Source organism: Sprattus sprattus (assembly GCF_963457725.1).
Source record: "Sprattus sprattus genome assembly, chromosome: 18".
NCBI classification, from domain to species: Eukaryota; Metazoa; Chordata; class Actinopteri; order Clupeiformes; family Clupeidae; genus Sprattus; species Sprattus sprattus.
In genome coordinates, this window is record NC_137916.1 from 9,873,455 (window position 1) to 9,895,543 (window position 22,089).

General features: G+C 42.9%; 1 protein-coding gene across 1 annotated transcript in view; it reads right to left on the bottom strand.

The window, feature by feature from the left end:
- The window catches only part of usp43b (ubiquitin specific peptidase 43b), a gene marked incomplete at both ends in the record, with an annotated part of 65,152 nt that overhangs the window by 19,055 nt on the left and 24,008 nt on the right, over positions 1-22,089 (bottom strand). Inside the window, 5 exons of the mRNA XM_080855817.1 lie at positions 301-466; positions 5,189-5,333; positions 6,382-6,517; positions 8,940-9,032; positions 15,569-15,672. Coding sequence (XP_080711943.1) covers positions 301-466; positions 5,189-5,333; positions 6,382-6,517; positions 8,940-9,032; positions 15,569-15,672 — 644 coding nt within the window. The remainder of the gene's footprint in view (positions 1-300; positions 467-5,188; positions 5,334-6,381; positions 6,518-8,939; positions 9,033-15,568; positions 15,673-22,089) is intronic.

A 22,089-nucleotide genomic window follows, 5' to 3' on the forward strand; every position in this document is an offset into this window, starting at 1 on the left:
TTCATTTCGTTGATGCAGGGCTTAGGAGAACGCTGATGGAGGATAAAAAGAGATTTAAAAGACTGTAACACGGGGAACATCAATGCAAACATGCTGAAAGCTTTGGTTTAAGAATTGGTTCTTAAATCAAGTCCAGTCATATACAGAGTAAAGTAGTTTTTTATGCTGTAGTCAATGATTGCATGTAGTCCTATCTCTTTTGAAGTTGAAATAAAAAAAAACCCTGTGTGCAGCTTGCACCCGCCCGTTCTTAATTAAAAGAATATATCATAATGCCCTTGTGAGCTCATGTTTGGTCACCTGACAGTTTGCTGGCCTGTTCCTGCTGCATTGCAGACCAGCAGGAGCACCTTCCCAGGGATGCCCTGGTTGAGGAACTCAGACGACAGCGCCCCCGAGGCAGGTAACCTCTGACCCTCAGGCCCAGAGGTGGAGTAGGGGGAGGAGGGGAGACTGTGGTGGTATCCTAGGACAGAAAGACAGAAGATGAGAGAGAATTAAAAGGAAGGAAAGGGAAATATCTGATAGGGCACTGGAATAAAATTCTCTATTGCTACACATGAGAGTAGCAACTCCATATCTGCTTTCAGAAATCAAGTTGATTCTCCCAATCAGATGATGGGCAGAACAGTTTTGGAAACCGAAATGAGAGAACATGTGCAGAGAGATGAATGAAAAAGAAGAAGGATGAGGGGGGCAGCTTCTTCTCTAAGATGAGCCCAGAAGCGTGAGGCTGGGCAGCAGATGGGGATGAGTCCTGCGAGCGAGCAGGCGGGCCGGCCAGCCGGCAGACTCTCCCAGCGGGGCTTCTCGTCTGCCGAGATATGCACTGAGAGACTGGCTGGTGGGGTGCCGGCCCCTTCTCTCTCCTCTCTCTCATTTCCACCCTCCGTTGTGACTAGACCAAATGCTCGTCTCGGCCCCAGCCATCTCTGACGTCACCTGCTGTGAGTGCTGTCAACAAACTGGGAGGATTTACACGCCGGGTTGGGTGGATGGTGGTGACATGAAACATGACACAGCAGCACCTCATTCCCTACAGCCGGGCATGATGACAAATCACCCCTGAGATGTCGGACCAGTGGGCAGGCGGTGGGCAAGAGATGGGCATGTATCGATCCCTCTGGGGAAAAGCGACTCCTCTTTCAGGCAAAGTCTCTCCGCTTCATTACACTCTGACGTCTGAGTCTCTAGCATCATTTATCACCACCAGCAGCCCGGTGTCAACTCTGCTCTGCTGACTTTCAACTGCCCAGTAATCAGGTCCTGTGGTCTCTACACTAATGACAAGCACTGAGAGTGAAGGGTGGAGACTGATTTCAGAACAGCAGTGAAGACAGGCTTATACTCAGAAGGTTAGCAAACTACCTGAGCACACAGGGAGAAGGTATTTGTGTACTTGGTGTTACAAAGACATATATACACTATAACACAGACAGAAGCTCGTTGACTGCTTGATTTTATGGTCACTTTAGGACACTGCATATGTAGGTGTAATGTTAATAATAATGTAGGTGCATTCATCTTTCTCTTCATTGAGCTGTCAAATGCTTTTTACATAAGCAGTCTTTTATTGAGATTCATTATTTTGAAGGGAGAAACCCATAATAATGAGCAGCAAAACATATTCATAAAACAGCAGTGAAAAAGCAGCAAAACAGCAGTGAAACAGCGTTAAGGTCACCTCTTGTATGTATTTGATTGATGCTGTGGCAGAGAGGAGGAGGGCAGTTAAATCAAAAGAGGGGTTTTATGGGCAAACATAACTGCAGGGTTTCCAGGCTTTGCTTGCCAAACGTCCTTCACGTCTCTTCAAATAACAACCTGTTTCCCGACACAAAGCTGAAATCCAATCTTCGAAATGGGACAGGGAAAAGGTATCAAGATGACCCCTGCCAATATGTGTTATGTGCATTCAAGAGAAAACCCATTCATATATGCTGAAGTGCATACTTGCATATACAAACACTCATGTGGGAGACATGGAGATGCACAGTACAGTTTCTCTCTCTCACTCAAACACACACACACAAACACACACACACACACACACACACACACACACACACAAGCACACACACACACACACACACACACACACACACAAGCACACACACACACACACACACACACACACACACACACACACACACACACACACACACACACACACACACACACCTGATTTAATCTATTTTGTTATCGGTTGACCCTCATCGCTTTTGATAAGTCACATCTATCTCCATGAGTGTTAATGAAAGACCACGAGGTAATCAATGGGATGGTGGGGAAGCCATCACTCTCCTGTATTACAGAGCAGTCACACTGTACATGTAGCCAACAGAGCATGACCAGAGCTAGGAGATGCTAGCAATACTCTTAGTGACAAAAGATTGCATTATACACTTTTGCCCTCTGTCTTCCAAGACCATGGCCATACTTGCATGGATAAGAAAATATCTTAAAAAAAGAGCTATAAGGCCATGGCCATGAGGTGGGACACTCAGATTTAAAATGTCGAAAGCCAGTATTCCTCTTTCACTGGTTATTCCACACCACTTACATAACATACTCATTATAACCTGGAGAGGCTGCTATACCGCTCACAATAAGACACACAGCACAAGGTACACACAAGGTACACAGCACTTGATGCAAGAAGATATTATTATTTTTCATTCCAATTTACTCATGGGGAACTTCAAAGAAAATCATCCCATGTATATCTTAAAAGACACTAGAGTAGTCTGACGTTCCCTCACAAAAGAGTTTGAATAACCCTCTCCAGCAAACAATCTATATCTACACTTCAAATACCTCTGTGCGGGAGAAGGCTATTACATACAAATGAACCGCCTCCATCTTCTTCACATCTTCCTCATGGCAAGTTTTAACATGTCTGCTGTCAATACAAGTAGTGAGCTGAATAGTCTTAACCTAGAAAACCTAGAACCATGAGCATCCACTAGAGGCTGGCTGTTAAAACACCTCTGATGGGGCTAAATAGTGAAGACTTTCTTTGCATATTTTTTATGACTGTGTGCCTTACATGCATACAGAAGTATTCCAAATGTATTAATTTGTTTACACTATATGTATACCTATATATATACTTTCATATATGCATGAAGCCATATAAAGCTAGGTACATACAGGTAGATACAAGTCAGATTAGAAGTTAATATAATCTGATAGACAGTGTCAGTCCTACAGTACCCATAAGTGAAGATCTGATTTCTGATGTAAAACTGAACAGCTCCCCCTTGTTAGTATACAATCTGTCGAGATGTAGAAATCTCCCCTCTAATGTTTGGCAGGACAGAAAAATTAATGGAAGTTGTCATCATGATCTTTAATGCTTCACTGTCTCTGCACCAATAAACTTCCACATCTACAGCAGCTCATTAAACAAGGGCCCTCAAAGCTCTGCTATCCAGAGGAGATGGAGTGCTCTAGGCCAGCATGAGAACCCAACATCCCAACATCCTCATCATGTTGTGCTCAGTATTTCAAAGAAAAGCCTTTTTTTTAAATCAGTGATATGCTTTACAATAATGGAGTGCTGTGTATCTCCTTAACAGCAGATGATCTAGTCAAGGGGAGAGGAGAGGAGAGGAGAGGAGAGAATGAAACTTGAATGAAAACTAAAACCATAAAGCTCGGTGTTGATGTCTCCAAGACAGGAGAGTTCCCCACCAAGACAGTGTTCAGGGTTGGTCTGGGCAGTTCACTTTCAAACTTAAGCGTCCAAGTGAACAGCATCTCAGAGGTCTTCTGTACATGAATATCAATGTGTATGGAAACTTGTAATGCGATGCTGCTGACTGCTGATTGCTGAAGTCAAATACACATGACAAAATACAAACACCACAGCACTTCAAGCCCCTGGCATTCTGCCTGACTGGGGCACCCCTTTCCAAATATGCTAAAAATAAATTCACAAAAAATCCTCCCCTGGCTACCCTCTGCTGTCTTAAAGGAGATGTATTAGATACATTATGTATAATAAATACAGCATTGTTGAAAAAGTACGATCAATTAACATTACTGATGTCAGTGGGGTTCACGGAAATACTTGTAGCTTTTAAATCCACGTATTTCTCAGAAGGCAGAGAGTAATCAAAGCCAATTAGTGAATTCAGTAAAACAATGTGTCATATTTAACTCACTTGACAGCTTTATCTGTAGGTGATACATTTAGCTTACAGTATGTGACCTAAGAGGAAGAATTTTATAGATTTTGAAAAGAACAATAAATGGGACTGAAATTGATCCTTTGCATGCTTTGATTAAGTTGAAGGGAAACACAAAGGGGATGCTTTATTTTTGTGTCTGGTCTTTTTGGAATAAAGTTAGATAATAAAATGTGCTTAAAAATGTCTTTTATTTGCCTGTGTTTCCATAATTCCATAATTACAATCAATCTGATATGTGACTTACACTCTACACTATTACCACATGTACCCAATATCTCTTCCTGGCTATATTACTGATAGAGCATTCATGGGAGCAACCTAGAACCCATTCAGCTTTAAGAGCCACAGCCCGGCTCTAATATCACAAGTGGTACACAAGATAGACTATACTTGACCTCTAAATAATTCAATAAAACCAAAAAACACTATCAAAACCTCAAATCATGTGCACTTGTGTGTGTGTGTGTTTGTGTGAGAGAGTGTGTATGTGAGTGTGTGAGTCTGAGTCTGAGTCTGAGTGTGTGTGTGTGTGTGTGTGTGTGTGCGTGCGTGTGTGCGTGTGTGCATGCGTGCGTGCGTGCGTGCGTGTGTGCGCGCATGCGTGTGTGTAAGAGTGTTAGTGTGTGAGCAATCAAACACCAATGAAGGATAGGACGCACATAAACCCTATCCCGCAACTGGGCCATCATACTGCAGGGGCTCATGGGACAGCCTCCTAGTAGATGTAGCCTTAGACTTGTGACTTCTCCTCTGTCTGAAAAAAGGCCTGGGTGACAAATCATAGCCTGCCGCACTGTCTTGACAGTTTATTCAAACACGCCACTGTCACTTTTGCACAAACCCATGCTGTGTAATTATGGGTCACAATTTGAACTAATGTGGAAAGTGCTTCGGGTTGAGAATACAGAGACTTGCAGGAGCATTAGTTTAGCATTGAGCAGAGTATGTGAATGGCCTGTGCCAAACTACACTGAGCAGGTCCCCATTATCACCTGAGATTCGCGCAGAGCCTCCCCTGATGTAGAGGGGGGAGGCCTGAAAGGCATAGATGACGTCGTTCTCTGCAACACTGGTCAGGTCATCCTCATCAAAGAAGGAGCGCTGGAAGCCAGTAGAGTAGATCTCTGCCAGGATCACCTGCAGAGATGGAGGGAGGGGGAGGGATATCATTAGGGGAACAGAAAGATACATTGACATAGATAGATGTACATATGAAATAAGGTTAGATATTTTGTATTTATATGTGGTAGTAAGATAAGGACAGCGTGATAGGTAGATCATAGGAAGTGCTACATGACATGTGACTCACGCTGCTGTACTAAGAGGTTAACCTGATGGCACTGAGCTAGTACTTATCATGGAAGTATAGTACTTGAACTTCAAAAACTAGTACAGGGAGAGAGAAAAAAATCTATGCCACCAATGCTCTGCGGGACAATATGTTAGACCAAAAATACACATTGAAGAGAGGGGGGTGTTTCTAAAATAAGACCTCCTCATTTTTACACTTGCTAGAAGGTTCAGTATGCCGTCTGAGGCATGGTATTGCAGTTGCCTAACAGGGAGTCACAGGCCATTGTCCATGACCTCTACAACTGCACATCTGTCTCTGCAAGTCCACACTACTTCCTAAGGGGTGTATCTCTCTCTCCCAATGGACTTCACTGCTGGAGTCCAATATAACAGGAAATGATGTAAAGTAACAAATTCATTCTAGAAAAAAAAATGGCCAGTATTGAACACTGTTTTTATCCGTGAACAAGAGACAGCTTTCCAAGATATTTGAAACTTAGCTATAGACCATGTTGCCATGGTAGTTGATGGGAAAATGTACCACCATGGATAGAATGCAATAAAACGTGTGCTCATGTAACTTACTCTCCATCCGTTGGTGGTATATTCAAACATGTTTGTGCACTACAGGCTGGTACATCGAACATTAAGTCTCGCAAATCATTATCTCACCCCCTTCTGTGCCCTACATACAGAACACCACAGCAGGTGTTAATGCAGCCCGAATCCCATCTGGAGGTGTACTTCAGGACAAGTTTAGTTTCAGAGACGCACATTAATGTTGGGGAGGCTCTGGCTCTGGTTTTAAAGTACTGGGTGCTTATTCTTCTCTTCCCATGTGTGAGCAGAGCAGGGAGCTAAGCTCAGAGTGTGTTAGAGTGCTAAGAGGCACCTGGTCTGGAGAGATCTTCCCCTCATCCGCCACCATCCTGCGCAGGCAGGCCAGGGAGCCGAACAGAGGCATGGCCAGCCCCACACGCAGATACCTCTGGCCTTTGGTGCTGAACACCAGAGTCACATACACAGGCCTGAGCAGAACACAGGGAGAGGAAAGAGGGAGACCGGATCACATTTGCTATTACTTATAGTGATAACCTACTGTATTGTTTGTTTCAATGTCATGACAAATCAGACATTACACCATTATCTTTGATCATATGATGTTTAACGACTATAACATATTTCATCTAATTTTTGGGGGGTGAAATGGTGACAACATACAGACATCAACAAGGTTTATTGCTCTTCACTTTAGTTTACATGGGGGGAGAAAAGGGGAGTCTATCATTCATCCATTCTGTCCCTCTGTGGTTCAAAAGGGACACACTTTTTTCATGAATAAATCAATATGTTTAGCATCAATAATAAATCATTAAGTCCCTTTATTCATGCAACAGAAATAATGGAATCCATACTTCCATGCATCTTTAATAGCAACACGCCTGGTTTCCAACCATTCACCTCTGACACACTCTGACAGAGACTGGAGAACAGGATAATAGCCTTAGCTGGCAGTATAACCAGTTCTCATAGAGACCTTAGAGTTAACTGCCTGCCGGATGAAGAGGCGGAAGTGCTGTGAATTAGAAATGGCTGCCCTTGGAATGACCTGATGATGTGCCACGACCATGTGTTGTGAACACACCCTTTATTCTTGGTGAAACAGGAGAGCGTTAAGGAGAAGAGAAGAGAACGAGGGGGATGAGATGGACAGGGAGAGAAAGAGAGAGAGAGAAAGAGAGAGAGAGAGAGAGAGAGAGAGAGAGAGAGAGAGAGAGAGAGAGAGAAATGACTATAATAGAGTGCTCCTCCCTCCACTCTCAGTCAGGAGGAGAAAGCAACTCCAGCTGGCTCTGAGATTTCTCTTGAGATCAGTAGATGGACCGAAGAGTGATGGTGCTGGGGTCTTTGGTTGGTATGTGACAATGTTAATCACATATGGGCAGTCTATTGTCAAAACACTGATTTATAGTTCATGATTTATACAAGGTCAGCGTTTACACAGAAGGATTGCTTCTGCTGAAATGTACAAGACTCGTGGGAGTAAATAAGCCAACAAAAGACTAAAAGATATCTGGGCAAGAGTTGCACATGAACTGACAATATGAGCAGTATCACACTCCTGTGAGCTGACAAGGGCATTACAAGCTATTCCAAAAAATGCACAATGCCATGTCAAATTCATAACAAAATCACTGAATGTTTTGTTTTCCTACGGGAAGAGGAACACTGACAAACAGTATCGACCAGATGACAAAAATCACTAGACAATCACTACTATTCGTTCAATCACCTCATCTTGATTTATTACCCTATTGTGTTCCGTTCTGGAAAGCACATGACCAATGAAACCTTGGTGACATACTGAGGTCCGGTGTAGACCATTCCCCACACCATCTGTGGAGCCTGCGCACGTGCACTGTGAAATGTTCATTCACAATGGCCTCCTGGTGTATCTGGGGGTATATCAAGAGGGTTAACTTCCCTTTGGACCAGATGGACCAGTAACAGCTGCCTCTACTCAACATTTTTATGTTTACATTAAGAAATGAGGTCAAAAGTTCAAATTCTATTCACATGGTAAGTCAGTGTAAAAAAATGGACAGCATTTAATGCAGATATTCTGTTTACCATTTCCTAGAAATCCTTCCACAAAACAATGGAAGTGTAATAATGAGAGAGCAGTGGAAGAGCAATCAAGAACAACAACAATGAGGGAGTGAGAAGAGGAGGGAGAGGCGATATAGCCCGTGGCCATACACCACCGCCTGTCTGTCCATTTAGGGGTGGTTTGGGCTCCAGAAGGGGGGAGCTGGTGTGTGTGTGTGTGTGTGTGTGTGGAGGGGGGGTATGCTGGTGCCAGACGCACCCTGGTACGGACACAAGCAAGTGGGTGGAGACGGATGCACATCCCTGACACCCTCAGCCAAGAATCCACAGGGGTGGGAGATGGAGGCTGCTCGGAGAAGCACTACATCACCCGCTGTAATTCAGACTCTAATCTCAGAGGCAGGGGAGAACAATGCTAATGCACAGAACTCATGTCCAACCACCAGGCCCTCAGGCTCGGTTTTCTCCACTGTGTGCCCCACCTCCACGGTTACATAAGGACACAGTAGAGCCCTGGCATTGTCCCGTCCACACAAAGAGACAGGGGTGGGTGTGACTGGGTGTGCTGTGGAGCGTTCCCCCAGCTGAAGTGAACCCGGAGTCTGAGCGTAACATTGTCTGTCGGTCTGAGGTGGGGTTTCCACCCTGTCCAGAGCAGAGGCATTTGGGTTTGATTGTTTCGCAGTTTGCTGGAGATCTTTATCATACCCCCTTGAGGGAGCCACTGCCACTGAGGAGTGCATGTGTATTGTAAGGTACATGTCAATGAAAACACTGTGTGCCTGTTTTGATATATAAATTGCTCTTGGTCGCGGACAAATACACAATGTGGTCACTCACCTGGTCTGTCGTAGAGGGATGGGAAGAGAGATGCACAGGAAGGGGTCAAAGGTGTTACTCTGTTTAAGGCAATGAGGGCATGTCAGCGATGACCTTTGGAAACAGGATGACAGAAAGGCAGAGGTTAACAACTTCAGAATGAGGCATGATGTTTCCTGACTTTAACCCAGTTAACTATGGGAAACAATTGGCTGCCAGTTTCGAATGTATTACATCATGCTGTCCGTAAGGATGGGTTGTGCTCGATGTGGTTCAGTGGGTATTCCTCTAAACCCATTTCCTGATTTACACTCTAATCCCAGGTTAGCAAAAGGGAGGGAATGTCTGTTTCATTTAAAGACAGACTCAAGGAGAAAGCCCCGGAGAGCTTGAAGTTTCAGTGGTCAAATAGGCATTCCCTGCCTTGCAGTTTCACGCACAGTGGCCATTAAAAAGCAGATAAATTCTCTGCCGTGGAGTGAAAAGGAAGGGAACATCCATCCTTCATTCAGAATGGCTTGGTCATGCACATTCTGACAGTTAGACATGGCTGAGATCTGCAATGTGCATGAATGAATTTCACTCATATCTGTCTCTTCTCCCAGAGGCATTGCATCCTGAGCACCTGCCCGCGAAGGCATATTACTATAGAGAGGTGTTCCATGTTCCACAAATATCTGGTTGTCTCTCCTCCACATCAATCCTGTTTGAAAGATAATGCTAAAACATGTATGTGGCACACATAGCCACTGCAAAGGCCCTTGTATCTGATATTTGATTTACTTCTGAAATGGCATGCCTTTTGTTTATATTATTTTATATATATATATAATGTATGTGTGTGAGAGAAGTGTATGTGTTCTGGATGTCTAAAATGTTAGCACATGTGGTTAGCACAAATGTTAGCACACTCTCATTCACTTGTATTCTTTTCTGTCAGCCCAAAGTGAATCAAAGCCGATGAGAGACTGCAGTCCAATTTACATTCAAGACCAAATGGGCAATATCAGATTGTTAGTGCATCATATCTCGCTTAAAATACAGCCTTAGGTTTTGTACAGGTTTTTTTTACTGATGGCAACCACGTACATCTGCTAGAACAGCCAAATGACTCATGGTTGGCCAGTGAGCAACATGAATCGTACAGATGGTGTAGAAGACAGCACGACTGAGAAGACCCATGTTAAATACATGAAGATTTGCATTTGCCCAAAGCTTTGACAGACAGAGTGGTTTTGAAAAACATAAGGAGTACTAATATTAAAAAAGACAGGTTGGTTAGGTAGAGTTTGCATACTTCATGTGTGAGACGCTAATCATAAAGTGTTAATGGAGTGTTATCACACATGCATTCCTTGATTATCACAAACAGTCGAGTGTGTAAACTTACCATTGCAAGTCAAACAAACCTTATCAGCCTTGTACATGGACAACTGTAACGTTATGATTTCATTCTTTCCATTGTGATATCTAAGCATGATTATAAATCAACGCTAGAACTGAGAAAGATAATGAAATTCTTAAAATCAGATGGCAACATACTAATAAGAACAACCACACAACAACTGAGAGATAAATTGAATCGTACCAATCTAAAGCAACTCTGGCATTTCTCCATTCAGTCATTAAGACATAGCAGAGCACCTGCAGGTCTCAGCCTATGACTGAGGTACCTGCAGAATTCTTTGACTGAGGCCAACAAAGCTCACCCCCATACTGATGATAATCTCTAAATGCTTAAGAAAACGGATATGCAGACGGCACAGAAAGAGGTTAACTATAATGGCAAGGCTCTCCAGCGGATATATATTGGTGGAGCACTGTCAGGTAGGGCTCACTATAGGACATAGTGTTTTACCTGGCACTGCTAATGAGGCAAGCCCTGCAGAGGACACACTGAGCACACACTGTTGCACTGTCAAATGTCTGAAATTAGGATCTTAACATAGAAAAGGAATTTTGCACAATAATAGAGATGGGGAAGGGAGGAATTTGAAATCTAAGGGAGCCAAATTGTGCTTATAAGCTTTTAAATAGACTGCATAGGGAACATGAAGTAAACTGTGTGGAGGTGAAGTAAAACGAACATGAAGCAAACTGTGTGGAGGTGAAGTAAAACGAACATGACGTAAACTGTGTGGAGGTGAAGTAAAATAGACATGAAGTAAACTGTGTGGAGGCGAAGTAAAACGAACATGAAGTAAACTGTGTGGAGGTGAAGTAAAATAGACATGAAGTAAACTGCGTGGAGGTGAAGTAAAACAGACATGAAGTAAACTGTGTGGAGATGAAGTAAAACCAAACAGATGGCAACTCAAGGACTGAATATACTTGAAGCAAGATGAGCACAAGTGCCAGAGACAGCATCTTTCTTCCATTTTCTTTTTCCAGAAAAATCTTAAAAAGCATTTCTCCTTAGAAAACCTTTTTAAACCATGTCAGAATCTGAAAATGTAACAACTTAAACGAGGTTTTGTCATCCGAGGTTACACAGTCATTATGTAACCTGATTGATTGTGCTAAGAAGGATATAGCCTGAGCTCTAAGAGTTGGCATGCTGACAGTGGAGACAAAGCCATTTTACGGATGATTCTTTGGCCTGTCAGCTATGGTCAGCACACTGCGGTAGACGGCCTAGAGTAGACTGTACTCAGCACTCGACTCCTGCAGGGCAACTGCATTGAGGAACTGCAACCCCGTCGGTCTGAAGAGAGGGTGAATTTAATAAGACACTCTTTATGTTTCTGCCTGAAAACCCACTGCCCACATATGTGCACAGGCCATTTTCATGTCCACATACTTGTAATGTAAGGACCCCTGCAGAACAAACTGGAAAAGTGATTTTGCAATCACAACATGCAAAGCGGGCCCATTGTGAAGGCAGCGTGGAAGGGAAGAGAGGGAGGGAGACAGACATTAACATTCCGGGCAGGAAGCGTCCCCTGACAGCAGGGCCATGAATCACACGCTTTCCCACAACATCTCAGCTTGGCACTGGCACTGTGACTTTTCAACAGCACTCTCACACCCCAGAGTAGGCACTGGGGATCGCGGAGGATAAAGCAGAACGAGTGCTGCACTGAGCACTGACCAACACATCCATCACAGGAAGATTTCAGATAGTGTCTCTGCGCTGACAAACAACAACTGCAATCCTACATGTTTGAGGGGATGAACAAAAATGTAATGAGGCGTGTGTTGAAAATCAACCTTTACATCATGATAGAAACTTTGCAGAAGTGTATTCAAAGTAGTTTTATTGTTGATCTTAATGGACGCAAAAACAAATCTCACCACAGAGAAAACAAATAATGTGAATGCTGGTATGAACAACCAGACCCAGAGGGATGTTTTCTCCGTCTAACAGCCTACAGGGCAGGACAATGAGCCCTGCCAGCCTGGACAGCTATCTAAACAGGCATCAAGCCCAAATAATTTGTTTGCTGTTTTGGAGGCAATGAGCAAGAGGAGTTTGATGTATTTCTGACGAGACACTCAGATGCCAATGTCTGAAGTGCCTCAGCAGATGGGGAAACATATCTAGAGTTGGAAAACCACTTCACAACTTGGATAAGTGGTTAGAAAATGTTATCTACTTGTATAAAGCAGCTACCGATAGGAGACACACTACAGCCCAGAGATCTGATCACAGGTGTTTATAAACAGCTGTTTCTAAACACTGTGAAGGACAGTGGACTGAGTTCTGCATTCTGCTTGGTCATGTTTTCCTCCGGGGAAAATGCACATCCTGAGTATAAGCTCTGTTCATGCTTTTTGTGTAAACAGAAAACCCCTATTTTTGCCCTCAATGGGTATAACATGAACAAGAATGCTGACACTTCACAATTAGCGATAAAAAAAAAAGAAAAGATGTTCACTTTCCTACACGAAGGATATTTCTCGCTTATTAAGCTCAGTAATATCTTTGAGCAAGGATCTGACGTAGGGACTACAGTCCAGCTGTCAGATGTCTCCATTTTTCGTGCCACTGCAGGAAGTACTTCAGTTTCTGGCTAGGCCGTTCAGTCTTTGAGCTCGCCATTGGCAGGGGGCTGCTTTTCCGCAGGCTTCAGAGTTTAATAGCTTCACATGCTGAAAGGAACCACAGCAGGCAAAAGATTCCCTTTATCTCATTTGGAAGGCCCCAGGCCTAACATTGGTTAAGACAGAACATACAGCTAGTAGAGTTATCCCCAGCAACATGCTCACTGGACACGCTTCCAAATGTAAATGAGGTGGGGGGGTAGCTTCATTCCTGTGCCGCAAATATCTCCTATTTACTCTTTTCTTCCATTCAAAGCACACACTTTCCTCACACTCTAACTGGGAAAACTCTTTCAATCCAAAAATTGCTGCTTATATACAGATGATTTCAACAATTTCAGGTGAACTTTATCAGGCACCTTCTCACTTCATCTTTTTGTGATTTAGTGCAGTGGGCTATATTTCCTGCATTTTCCTCTCAGAGTGCTCTCAAAGTGACTGCTCAGCGTTATGATAAAAAACTGTGAACGTCGTCAGCCTCGGTGAATGTGAAGGCACCTTAGAGTGTGTACTTTTAAGATTGATGCTCCTGAGAGATTATTACTCATGAGGCAGGAGAAAAATTGATGAGACCCCATCCCCTCCTCACCAAGGGTAATTTCAGGGGGCTGCCTGCCGTGCACAGAACCAAAGACGCTGTCTCAGCCCTCGCTGAGGTGTCATATTATGCAATTAAAATCTGATTGAACTGATGAAAGTCAATTTTAATGCAACACCAGTTTAAGACAGATTCAAATGAGGACAGACAATATCTCAGAGATGAGTCCTTCTAGTCAAGATTTCATTATTTTGTGCAGAGGAGATGGACATCTCTACCGCTCTATGATGACATATCCTAAGAGATCCCACCTCAACAATAACTGTAAGCCTACTTGCTTCCAGCATGACTTTATGTGGAATGAGGATAAGCAACTGGAAGAGAACTGACTTCTGCCCTGAACAATGACTAGGGGTCATCCTTCACCCTGTGTTCTGCTCTGGTCAATGGTTCTTTAAGACAGGGCCCAGATAATGAAAAGGGAACTGCATCATCTTCCCAGCATTCGGATTATCTTTAAGGTTCTGCCCTCTCGGCTTTCACCACAAAAACAGCAACTGTCCACAAGATAAGAAGGAGAACCTGCTGTTTTTTTTAGATGAGCAGGGGAAAGGTGTGAATAAACAGTTTTCACCATAAAATTTTTTTTTAAAAATGATTTCTATTTAATTGCTTCTTTTTCATATTATCTCTAGAAAAGTGACCATCGCCAAGGAGACAACAGGGGAAATGCCTTCAGTTAGAGCTCCAATACATTCAAATGGGAATCAGCTTTGGCAGTCAGCCTCGTGAGAGAGGGGCTTACTGTGTCAGTACTGGTGAATACCCTTAATTAACTTATCAATGACACACAGAAACAGCTGACATGTTATTGCATCAATTACACTAAAATCTAAAAAGGATATCTGTGACCTTCTGTGTCCATCATCAAGAGCTGAGCCCACGCCTGAGGTACATGATCCATACTTTAAAAGGCTAATAGCTGGGGAGGCCTAATATCATCATTGGTGTAATGATCAGCCTGTGTGTAATGATGACAGGCTAACAGTCAGAAGGATAGGTCATGCCTTGACAGAAACACATTCTATGACCTGTTTAGCTTTAAGATGTGATGTTTAAAGTGGCTTAGCAGCCTAGGATCTTTAAGGATTCAGCCTTGAGTTTGAATGAGTATGCTGAATTGATCACTGGCTATGTAAGATTCTGTGTGGATATCAGTATCCCAGTATGGTCTATTCACTCCTATTCCCACCATAAGCCCTGGATCAACAACGACACTCGCCTGGGGTTGAGGGAATGCACCACTGCTTTCAAACTGGGGGACAAGGAATCCTAAAATCCAGCTATGACCTGCGGAGAGTCATCAAAGCCACTAAAAGACAATATTAGGGAATTTACTACAGTGACTGTGACTAACAGCGCGTGTGGAGGGGGCTGCTGGCCATTACGGACTACAAATCTAAGCCCAGTGTGGCCACCAACACCTTGCCTCTCTCCTAGACGAGCTGAACAACTTTTAAGCTTGCTGTGAAGCTCACAACTTGGACCCAGTGACAGCAGCACAGTGCCCACCTAATGTAGTCGATCTACAGGTGAAGGAGGCTGATAAAAGGGTTAAGGCTCGTAAAGCAGCTGGCCCAAATGGCATCCCTTCTTGGGTCCTCCAGGCATATTACACTCAGCTCAGGTTTTGACTGATATTTTTACTGTCATTGTGTGTGGATATAATGTATACGAGAGTGCATGAGTGCATGCTGTACATAGTATATGAAGGTCTGTAGTGTCCCTTTTTTGTTGGTTTTTGTGGTGGTGTATCCTTTATGTTAAGGCAGAGAGGGTCAGAGCAAGTATTTAATTGTATTTTTGGTACACATGAATTTCAGTGTGATGTGACCTAGGCATTTCATGGGTGACATGCACACATTTCTACAAGACCATGTTTCATTTAGAAATTCCGAAAACAAACCAAAGAAAATGTAACTTAGCTAAGCTGCACCTGTCCCTGATAGGACTTTATCAGTCAACTATCCTATCCTTGGGATAAAAACAAATTCAAACTGTAACTCACTTGTACTGTGCCTGAAAGTGTTCCTGCACAAAGCTGTGGCGTTCTCCCGGCTGCTGTGGGATCAGAGCATCCCCCACCGGCACCCCCTCTGGTCCTCCCAGGCCCTGCAACAACAGACACACACATCAATGAAACATCTCCAAAACACTCTAAGACATTTAAGGGACTTTAGGGTTGACAGAGGCATTCTGCTCTCTGACAACAACTGGCTGTATGCAGATCCTATGAAGCTATTAAGAAGTTGGCAAGCACTATGAAATATATGGGTGATAGAAATTGATATTACAAGATTGTGCAGACAACAACTCAGACAAAGAATGTGGGCTAAACTAGCCTTTTTATCCCATAGTGTCCTTAATAAAAATGAAGGTATGTTTGTGTTTTAGCACCATATACGGCAATTACTATAATCTACAATTGCCCAACCAGTAATGACACCAGAGATACCAGGCTGCACCACTGAGGCCAACCACTTCATGTATTTCCAGACAGGCCTTGAAAACGGGCCTTGGCTGGAGTGTTGAAACATAGACACTAAGCACAGACACATTTCAAGGTCAAAAAACAAGTGTGACGAGGAAGGTACACTGCCGGGGTGACTCATAAAGGACACCAATGCTGCACTTTCCCATTGCCACCCACACGTTTAATCACCAAAGCCAGGGACACCAGGACACAACTTCAATACAAAAGCTCTCTCAGTGCCCTTCTCGTATCAGTCAACTATGCTCTCAGGTTAACCTAGCTAAAGAGCAATTTTACTCATCTCCCCATTTAACTCCCAGTCAGTGTTGAACGACAGTGGCCAAACACAGATGCGGACTGTTTATCGACATCAATCTTCAGATAAAACACGTAACAAAACAGACATGGTATGTCTTGAAGTTGAAGTTAATAACTGCTGTTACACTGTAGGCAACATTACTAGTTACCATCTTAACCATATACTAGCCTCTTTGTTCTCCCTAAATGTAAAGACATACCTCAACTAGACGTAACGCAAAGCGTTACAAAATATGACCGCCGAACTGTTCAGTAGGTTTTGGCACAGAATGGTTGTCAGTGTGTTTGTGTGTTTTTATGTGTTTTGTATGTGTAAATTGGTTTGTGTTTCATTATTATGTATTAAAGGATTTTTTTGTGCATGCGTACATATGTCTACTGTGTGTGTATGTGTGCATACAAATGTCTACTGTGTATGTGTGTGTATCTGTTGCAGTTTTGACCATGCATTATGGTGCAGTTTTGACCATGTCAGCCAGAGATACCTGCAATTACATCACCTCATGTTTGCTTTTTTATTTTTAAGTAGGTGGCGCTATACATAAAATGAGTGGTTATGGGATGGGTTGACATAGCCCCTTTAGACAAACATACAAAAAACATGTGGCCCTCCTAAGCCCTACAATTCTCGGGATATTCGTAGAAAACTGTGTCAGCCCACCTACAGGCCAGTTGGTGTACAGTCACATAAAAAAAAAAATATTGTATGGTCCCCCATGGACAAAATTGCATGAAACTTGGCATGCATTCAGAGGGTCACATAATGATCCACCACTTTCAATTTTGTGCACTTTCGACAATATATGCATAAGTTATAAGTGACTGGAGTTGTGAAGAGTGCATAGTTTGAGGTTCTGCCACGCCCACACCCTTCAAACTTTGTAAAAGACTCTCATAACTTTTAATTCCCCATTGCTGAAGAGTAACCTGACCATGTTTGAAGGCATTACCATTAAATCTGTAGGAGGAGTTCAATCACATGCGAGGTGTGGAAACAAAGTGAAATTTCCAACCACCAACAGGTGGCGCTATAGGTGATATCAGTCAGGCATATGTATGCGTTCGGGCCGGATCCAGCGTCCACCCTAAGACATTGTCTCTGGATCAAACAATGTACGCAACAGTTATAAGAGACTTTGGCCTGATGTGTGTTTTTGCGCATTTTCCGTGGTATTTATCAAACCACATCCGCGCTGGGCGCTGTGTGCTTACTCCGCCCTGTAAAGGGCCTGATTTACTAACATTGATTTGCGACCGCAGCTTAATCAGCCCCTTTGCCAGGCGCACATTAACGCACAGTGTTTCCCCGCATTTTCCGTGATATTTATCAAGCCAGAATCGTGCTGGGCAATCATTATTTAGCGCACCGTTAAAAGACTGGAGAAATTGCCTGCAAGTTACTGCCACCATGGATATTTGAGGAAGAAAAAACTAAGGTTCAGCGAAGAGGATATAGATATATTGGTTCACGTTCGCTCAGTCACTGAACCTGATTCAATGGGTTATATTGTTGTTTTGCCCGCCATCACCTACAGCGAGATGTTTAAAAGAACACGATTATAAATATGCTATTGGTGGCATTAATGCATAAACTGTCTATTATAACAATATAGATGTGTACATGGCGAGATTAATACGTTCTACAAGGGACATGGGTTCACTACAATATATCCCCACTGAAACAAATACATTTACCAATTAGCCAGGCCTCTCCAAAATCACCGTTGCTCAATCATGGATAGATGGCACTATTCCGGAAGATAAAACTGTCATGGACAGACCACTACCACATAAGTAATAGTCATGTTGGCATCACATATGACCTGGACATTCATTGAATATGTGTGCTTTCTGTTTCGTTAAACGTGTTCGTGGATTGAAGGTGGGACTGTTTGCATGTGGGTGCGATGAATGGCTCCAATTACGTTCAGAAAGTTTAATTTCAGCAATCGTAGTGGGGAAATGTATATTGACCAGTGCGCCGTAGCAATGGGTCGAGTACCTGGGTGAATATTTGGCTGAGTGAAGGCTGAGATATACCAACTGCTGATGCTATAACTGTTTGAAATGATCCGATGCCAATATTTGCAATGTTGTCCGGAGTTTACCAACTGATTGAATGGAATGTCATCTCCGGTTGGAGGGTTCGATGTCATCTCTGATCTGGTTCAGTAATTGAAGTATTGCGTGGCTGGTTAACCTGTACCGTCTAATGATTTGTGGTTGGCTTAACTGAAAATGTGTTATACGAGTTGAAAAAATTATTCCTGTGCGCTGTTTCTGTCTTCTTTCTTCGCCTTGCTCTTATAACTTCTGCCATATCAACGTTTTCAGACTCAATGGAAATGCGCTTCCTGGTTAAGACGTGCATTTATGAGGCGGAGAATTAGCCCGCAAAACAGAGACGTGCGCTCGCCAGGCAGTTTAGTAAATACCACGCAATACATCATTAGGCGCACTCCTCCCATTAAAGTGCGCTTCACGCCTACTTTACCACCCACGTCTCCGTGCCATCGCACCTGTTGGCAGGTACACACCCTTAAAGCGTTAATATGCGACTCTACTCAAATGCGCCCCCTTAGTAAATACCGTTTTATGTTTACGACCGCTATTTTACGCCAGAAATGGGCGCAATCCTGTTAGTAAATCAGGCCCTTTGTGTTTTGTGGCAAGCACTAACAAGTTGGCAAAGTTTGAGGATCTGCCACGCCCACACCTTCCAACTAGAAAATCCAATATAACTTTTACGTAGTCGCCCATGGCTGAAGAGTAGCCGGAACACTTTTCAAGGCGTTACCATTAAAGCTGTCGGAGGAGTTCGATCAGATGCAAGGTGTGCAAACGCCGTCAAAACGCATCTTCCACTCAAAATGGCCGACCTCCTGTGGACCTGCCACCATGGCGTCGAAAGACTTTTTGGTGCTTCCAAGCATGATGAAGACGTGCACCGAATTCCGTCAAGCTACGCCAAAATAACCCCAATGCGCAGGTTTTTTTGCAATGTTCTAGGGGGCGCTACAGACGCTATTTTTCTCCATCCATGGACAAAAACTCTACCGAAGATGGACGGTTACAGGCTTGATGTCCCTGGCAAATTTGGTAATTTTTCGAGCACTTTGACATATATTCGATTAAAACACCTCATTTTTGCTTTTACATTTTTAATTAGGTGGCGCTATATATGTAATGACTGGTTATGGTATGGGTTGACATGGCCCCTTGACACAAACATACAAGAACAATTTGGCCCTTCAAGGCCCTACGGTTCTCGGGATATTCGAAGAAAACTGTGCCGCGCCACCTACAGGCCAGTTGGTGTACAATCATATAAATCAATTTATTGCATTGCATGCCCCCCCGTGAACGGAATTCCACGAAACTTAACGTGCAGTCAGAAGGTGTAATAATTATCCCACACCTCCGATTTCGTGCAGTTCTGACCTTGTCAACTTACAATTAAAATGTTTTACAACACTCCATTTTTGCTTTTTCATTTGTAACTATGTGGCGCTATACATGAAATAAGTGGTAGTGGAATGTTTGACGTGGCCTCTTAAGACCAACATACAAAAAAAATGTGGTCCTCCTAAGCCCTACGGTTTTCGACTTATTCACAGAAAACTGAATCGCCCCACCCTCTTTAAAAGGGGTCCAGTCCGACGGGGGTGCAACGGATCAAAACGAAAATCAGTGGTTCTGTCAAGCTAAAAAGGTACCGGATGCCTAAAAGAGCCCGGGTGATGTAATGTTGACTTTCGAACGACTCTTGAGTGACAGTTGCTTTGCCAATGCCAATACGTCACCCAGTCTCTTTTTGGCAGTCGAAAGCCACCAGCTTTTAGTTTCAGTTTGTTTATTTGATGAAGAGGGTCAGTGTACATTAATAAGCTACTTGTTAGCCTAAACTATGAAGTATTTCGTGGTGACCGGGTTACGTAATGCTAACGTTGGCATAGTAAATGTCACTCAAGAGGCGTTCGTGTCCACTTATTAGTTTAAGTCTCAAGAGTCGTTCGAAAGCCATCAGCTACTTTTTAATCGCTTAATATTGTGCCTAAACGGACACTACGCATCTGGACACTTTTTAGCTATCAGTCAGAGAGTCTCAAGTGTTGTTTTGAAAGCCATCAGGTACTTTTTACCCGCTTAATATTGGCTGCCGGTCTTTTGTAAGTAAGCACACATCAACAGGTTTCGCCGCTAGCATCTATATTGCTAATAGCAATTCCTCCTTTTGTGCGACAATATTAAGCGACTAAAAAGTAGCTGATGGCTTTCGAACAACTCTTGAGACTCTCTGACTGATAGCCAAAAAGTGTCGGGGTACATAGTGTCCGTTTAGGCACAATATTAAGCGACTAAAAAGTTTTAGCTACACCTGCCTGCTGGTATTCTGTAAGTTAGCAATGTCCGCTAGCATATCAAAGCTAGCAATCCCCCGTTGTTCTTTAGTAAAATGTTGTGCAAACAATGCCCTGTTTTGTTCAAATGTAATTGTGGGTGCCGTCAGATATGTCTAAAAATCACAACACATTAAGGACTTTCTTCATTTAAGCACAACAACAGATGAATAGCTTCAAGCTAACAAGATAGCTTGCTACACTAGCAGGAGCTAGCAGATGGAATGTGCTTACTTTGATACTGTAATAAACTAGCGAATCAACAACTTTCCTACCAAAGTCAAACATCAAGCACATGGCTGTTTTGGTTGGTTTATTGTAGGTCAAATACAAGCAAGCTGGTCTCAGGTAGCGAAGTTCAATGCAAGATGCTCTGAAGTAAATCGCGTTATGAGGAATAAAAGAGACCAGGTGACGTATTGGCGTTGTCATAGCAACTGTCACTCAAGAGTCGTTCGAAAGTCAACATTACATCACCCGGGCTCTTTTAGGCATCCGGTGCCTTTTTAGCTTGACAGTTCCACGCTAATCTAGTAAGGCTACATGTCCACCAAATTTCGTGCACCCCGGTTTCAGTGTCTCGGAAATCGTTGACAGAAAATCGGCAAACAGAAAAAAAAATAAAAAATAAAAAAAATAAACAGAAAAAAATCAGACTAAACCTATATGACTGTCGCCCGGAGGTCATAATAAAGCCATTACATCTACTTCAGTACACAGTAAAACTGTCAGTAGAACTGATTATCAACCAGATCCATCACATAGCCCTGCAATCAAACACTTACTTACTTCAAATCAAATCAACTTACTGCACAAGATGGTAGTACTATGTATGTTGTATGACTTGCGGTAGACGTTATAAAACCATTGTTTTATCATGCACTGGTTACAATAATATAATTAACACATACACACATGCAAGGGCACACTGTGCACCTTTCCTTTACGTATACAGAGTGATATTAACATATAGGCTTCAGTGATTATAGCTAGTGATTAAATCAAGTTAATTAAGTATTGATTTCTGATGTGCTGAAATGTACCAACAGAAATTGTATACTAAATCAGCGCATTTTATGCTTGATTGAGATTGGCCCAATGCATAATGCAGACATTCATAAGAGAACTTTAATTAAAAGAACATGGAAATATGACATGACGTTAATTAGTACATTTTAAAAATTGATCAGTGATTGGGGTTATTACACATCCTGTTGTAATTGAGTAATGACACTCTTCTGAATATATCCAATACAATACGGACAAAAGGCAGGTCTAGTCAGCTAGCAGCAATGCTTTCTCAGTTCAGTTATTACTCAAAGCTGCACGCTACAGAGT